At 45.0% G+C, this 5,818-nt stretch overlaps 1 protein-coding gene across 1 annotated transcript; it reads right to left on the bottom strand.

The window, feature by feature from the left end:
• Positions 1,509–2,828, bottom strand: LOC8074397 (jacalin-related lectin 9). The gene is given in 4 exon segments (XM_021462155.1): positions 1,509–1,751; positions 1,879–2,082; positions 2,190–2,379; positions 2,542–2,828. Coding segments are annotated over 4 exon segments (924 nt in total).

The raw sequence follows: 5,818 nt of genomic DNA, 5'->3' as shown, positions 1-5,818 counted from the left end.
GGAACCTTCCATTAACATATCTTGATGTTGGAGAGTAAAATGGACCTACCACCTAAAACACTCTTTGCATTGGTGCTTTCATAGATTAGATAGAAGATCTCTAGCTGGGCACATTTAAACCAAAAATCGAGAACCGAACCAAACCGAACCAAAATTTCAGTTTTTCGATCTTCGGTTTCAGTTTCAGTTTCAAGATCTGTGAACTTCAATGTTTGGCTTCGGTTTTGGTTTCTAGGTGCAACGGAACTGAAACACCGAGCAACCAAACTTTCTGTAGCAGTGAAAGGGTAAAACTAGCGAATACAGCAACAAAACCAACGAATGTGACCGGTGGCAGCCCAGCCCAGTAAGGCCCACCATAGTCTAAGTCTCCAACTAGTATAGCCTAGCCCCTAGATGGCCATCTACCGCATGCAACCACGCACTAGCAGCATTCGTTGTCAACCTTATCTCGATATTGGAGAGCGGCGGCGGCGTGACACTAGGTCGGAGGCATGTCGGTCTCTAGCGGCCACACCGTAGTTGCATCCCAGGCCACAGCAGGTCGGCGGTGGCGGCGTAGCACGGTCACGGACCTCGGACACGCCGACGTGCGGATGGCCGACGACCGCGGATGCCGGATGCACTCGGGACAGGGCAACAAGACAACGGCAGAGCGTCGCGGCCGTGGCCATGGACTTTGGATGGGGATAAGCAGATGGCGGCACAAGCACCCTAGCTTGTCAAGCTTTCCGATCGTGGACTTCCACCAGTTTGCTCGGTTAAAAACCGAAGAACCGAATTAAAAACTAAAACCAATGTTGTCGGTTATTGATTTCCTGATCAACCGATTGGTTTCTAATTTTTTAAAACAGAATAAACCGACCCAAATTATCGGTTAAAACCGAATGCCTAGGGCGAAGATCTGTGCCTTGCTCATTAGACCTTGTTTAATAGAGTTCTAGCCCCAATGCAAAGATGATTTTTTTTTGTTCTACCAACACAAATTGAGTCAAAATTATGGATGTTATTGTACAAAATCCATATAGCCGAGGCAAAAAAACAGAACCTTAGTATGATAGAGCCATGGGTGCAACTTCCATGCATGCATATCCCTCTCTCTGTATTGTGTAACGTGCTTTTTTTTATCTACATCATGCTCTTCCTGTGAATGTAAGCATCATTATTAGGATCTAACCAACTATCCCTGTCCTTAATTATATGGAAATTTGAGTTATCCTAAGTATGGTGAGTCACTAGCCCAAGCAAGTAACAAGTTCATTGACATATCATCTTTGACACCATCAGGCAATCTCTCATCGAGACTTTTATTAGACAAAAACACAACACACACAGTACAACGACATAAACACTTGAACAATAGTCACTCACTCACTCCAGCAGCACATAACGCCAGAGGTGGACCATCAGCATAAACGGTGACAACCCTCTGACTTACTTATTGGATAAAAACTGATTGAACAAGAGGCCTGACGAATGAAATCAGATGACGAGTAGCCAGCTGCTGTTCAGAGCGGATGCACATAGACACCAATAGCATCCAGGAACTTGCCGCTACGCCCGAAGAAGCCGGCGACACCACTGTTGCCCTGCACGGGGACACTGAATGATGACCCGTTCTCCTGACCGAAAGGACCGTACGTCTTCACGTTGGTGACTAGCTTAATTGAGTTTATGACATTGACTACTTTGGCATACATGCCGAAAGTTCCAGAAACTTCTTTCACGAACTCAGAGTCCGAGAGCTCGATCTGCGTGCGAGGAGAATAGTCAGATTATATCTCGGTCGTGTATGTTTACCCCTGGGAGATCTGCAAACCTACATCTACTGGGTGGCTGGCTGCCACATTTCTGCATTTGAATGTAGGATTAGCTTACCGTCTTCGGATTTCCACCTGGACCGCCCCATGGACCTGCAGTGTGCTTCTGACCAGCTTGATCAACATAAGAAAACGCAATGGAATCAACAACCGAACCACTGCTAATGGTGATGCTCTCCAGGCGCTTTGGTGGCTCTGTGATGTCTTGAGCAGACCCTCCGTTTCCACCCCATGCGCCAATCTTTGTGGCAACAACAATGCTCTGCACGAATCAATTAATTAAATTAAATGTATTTATATATTTATCTCTTGCGGTTAATAGTTTTTTTTGAATCAATAAATATTATTAGCAAAGCTCAAAGCTCGTACCCTGGATCACTTGAGCAGTGGGCAGAATCCCTGGATCGTAAGCTCTATAATGTTCCCCTCCCCAGTTCTTTCGTGCACCCTTTTCTTGATGACACCGGTTGCCATAGCAAAGCGTCCAGTTCCACCAACGATAGCCCATTCCCCTCCCTCAACTGGTACTCCCATCACCTGAAGTGTGGATCCCTTAAACCTGCGCTATTCAATGCCATATGTTTATATAAATTCAGTGAATACATTAGAAGATTAACATCTCCATGAAAATGCAGCTTGTTGGTACAATGCGCATATGCATGGGTACACCTGTGTATATATGTTATGCAGTTATGGAGACCAGCAGGTTGAGCATACGTACCCTTCATCCTCGAACACTAGGCTGAAGGAGCTATGCCAGTCACTGGCATTGACATGCAGGCCCTGGGCACGCGCAATGACTTTGGCGGAACCTGAGAGCCCATCACGAATAACCCAGTTGTTAACAGTCAATGTGCCAAACTGTTGTCTTGCTATGATTTCCACCTGGTTGGCGTTAGGTCCCTTGTACGTGTGGTGCAGGTACAGGCCATGGAAGTTGAACTCATTGCCCTGTGTGGCTGCATAGGAAGGGGAGAATTGGAGGATGCAAGGAGTGCTGGTGGCCATGGGGGAAGAATGAAGGTGCTGGCTGATGGCCACAACTACGGCAGACGACAGTACCTACCACACTGAGATTAGGCCAAGTTTGTGCTGCAGCTACTGATGTTAGAAAGAGGCCACGGCACAGCTATTTATAGAGCCAAGGCAAACACTCAAGGTGTTATCTCGTCTCTTCATTTTCAAAAACAACGGCTCACACTGATACTAGCTTAGAACACTCACAATATATATAAAAACGATAGTCAGGTCTTTTTTCTTTAGAATTATACAGTACATAATGTAAAAGTCCACAACACAACACGTACAGACATTTACCCCTTATGAATACATGTACGCAAAATTTATTTCTATGAGCACCTTCGAAGAATTGAACCGGCACATCATGAGATTCACAAAGTCACCGCAGCGCTTGACTATCCACGAGGACCTCGCCTGCCACTAAAAGCATAGTGCCGTTAAATTCTGAAATAAATACATGAAAATACGAGCACTCGTATCAAGTCGAGGACTTGAACTCTAGTTTTTTGGCAGTATAATTAATATACATAGAAACAAACACCTCTAGTTTTTTATTAGGAGTGCTCTTAGAGCAGCCCTAGTGAAATATTAATGGTAGTTTCTACCACATTAATTAACCTACCACCTAAGCAAAAAATAACATGACAACCTAATCAATTAATAAAGAAAGAGAAGAAAATTTAACGAAACCATCTCTGACGAGATAAACCAAGTCTGCTCGTGAAATGAGGCAGGAAGAAACAACGGCTTTAGGTCTTGTTTGGATGCTATCGGATTCACCTCAATCCACATGTGTTGGAGTGGATTGGGGTGGAATTTAGTTCAAGTTCTACTCCAACACATGTGGATTGATGCGAATCCGACTACATACAAACAAGGCCTTAGCGTTGGAAGAAAACAAGCTGTGTTTTGCGCCATGGCCGGCGATGGGATTTCTTGCCACCGCTGACTATTCTGCGCTCGTTGCTGTGCGCAGACGCCGCTACCAGTGGTTTATCATGCGGCTGTTGCGGGCTCGCTGCATCAGCTCGTGAATTCTTTGTTTACTGGCTGAGAAATTATAGATGTGGTGGGTGAAATCCACGTAGAATAGAAGGCTCTTAACATGAAGGAGTAGAATAGAGACGGTGACAACCAAATAGTAGATAGAGGCCGCTTCACTACATGCAAGCGTCTTATATTCGGTGGAGCAGCAACAACAAATACATTACTCCTAATTTAGCCATACAATTGTTTGTCCTGAACAGTGTTGAGAGATGGAGGCTCATTGAAAAGTACTAGATGGAGAAGGTTCCTTGGCAAAGATTGGTGGAAGAAGGCCTCCCGGTAAAGGTCGATAGGAGAAGGCCACCCAGTGAAGGCCGACGAGAGAAGGCCACCTGGAGAAGGCCAGCGACGAAGGTTTGGTCGGAGGAGGTTGGCGACAAAGGCCTGGTCGGAGGAGGTTGGCAAGGCCTGGCTAGAGAAGGCTAGCGACCAGTGTCGGCCCTAGGGGTAGGCCATCAGGTGCGACGCACGAGCGCCCTGGCAGGAGAGTGGCCCAAACCCAGGTATACAAACCTTACTTCTATAGTCCATTAGGCATCAATAAACTAATGAGAAGAGAGACAGAGAACTGATCAACCGGCTCTAATCGTGACTAGTGAGTTCGTGACGCGCCAACGCACACACACGGAACTGAGCCGCGCTGCCGTGGAGAGTTGGACGTCGGGGAACAGCGCACGATAGCGGTGACCATGGAGGGAATATATTTATTCATATGTTTTTCACATTTTTAAACTCAATAACTTAAAAGTTATTATTATTTATATTCCTAATGTTTGATCCAAACTTTGTCCAAAACGACTTCTTTAATTATATATAGGTATGGAGGGAATACTTGTTGGATTCGCTTTCGCTTTGTAAGTACCTATATATTATAAAAATTTTATATGTGTATAGTCTAGAGGGGCTATGATGACAAGTTCGCCGAAAGGCCTCATAGGACCGACACTGCTAGCGACGAAATCCCGACTTAAGAAGGCTCCCATGAAGGCCCGACTTATTCGATTGGATGTGGATACTTATTCGATTGGAACTCTGTATTTTGTTGTCTTAACCAATTATTACTATCTAGTTGCATTACTGTCTACCGTCTGTATTCGTAGTTACATGATGTCTCTTCATTGAAGCCAGCAGAGCATGAAACAGAGGAAGCCAGTGGCGTATGGTTTATCAATACACCCCCTGACTGGATGTGCGCAAACAAGTGACTGTACATATAGGACAGACAAACAAGTGGCACGACGGACTAACAAGTGGCACGACGGAGTCCATCTTGCCACTTGTTTGTCTGCCTTGTATGTACTCTATAACCATAGAGAAATTAGAATGTCTGATGGCCAGACCGACACACTTTCTATAATAATAAGCAGCAAGAAGTTGCAACAGGTCATATAGCCCCGTTTGATAGGGCTTCTCCAACGGCTTGAGGTATCGTTTGAACACGACGGAGTCCATCCTGCCACTTGTTTGTCTGCCTTGTATGTACTCTATAACCATAGAGAAATTAGAATGTCCGATGGCCAGGCCGACACACTTTCTATAAGAATAAGCAGCAAGAAGTTGCAACAGGTCATATAGCCCCGTTTGATAGGGCTTCTCCAACGGCTTGAGGTACCGTTTGAAGCTGTTTTCTGCCAAATAAAAAGGCTCCACCGATAAAACCCCTAAAACATGCTTTCACATAGTTATGGGGTGAGAAGGAGCTAAAAATAGTGGCTTCTCCCGGCTTCACCTTATCCTATATGACATCGTGTGAGAATATATTTTAAGAAACTCTATATGTATAACTATTTTTGCTAAATGATTTACCAAAACGGCTTCAGAGCTGAAGCCCGAAAAAATGGCTTCCTTAGTGAAGTGGAGCCGTGTCAAACAGAGCCTAATTGTGCTTTGTATAACCTCCTGACATAAGAAACGGTTGAGCATATCTTTGT

Source organism: Sorghum bicolor, chromosome 5, assembly GCF_000003195.3.
Source record: "Sorghum bicolor cultivar BTx623 chromosome 5, Sorghum_bicolor_NCBIv3, whole genome shotgun sequence".
Classification (NCBI taxonomy): domain Eukaryota; kingdom Viridiplantae; phylum Streptophyta; class Magnoliopsida; order Poales; family Poaceae; genus Sorghum; species Sorghum bicolor.
This window is presented reverse-complemented; position numbering and strand designations above follow the sequence as displayed.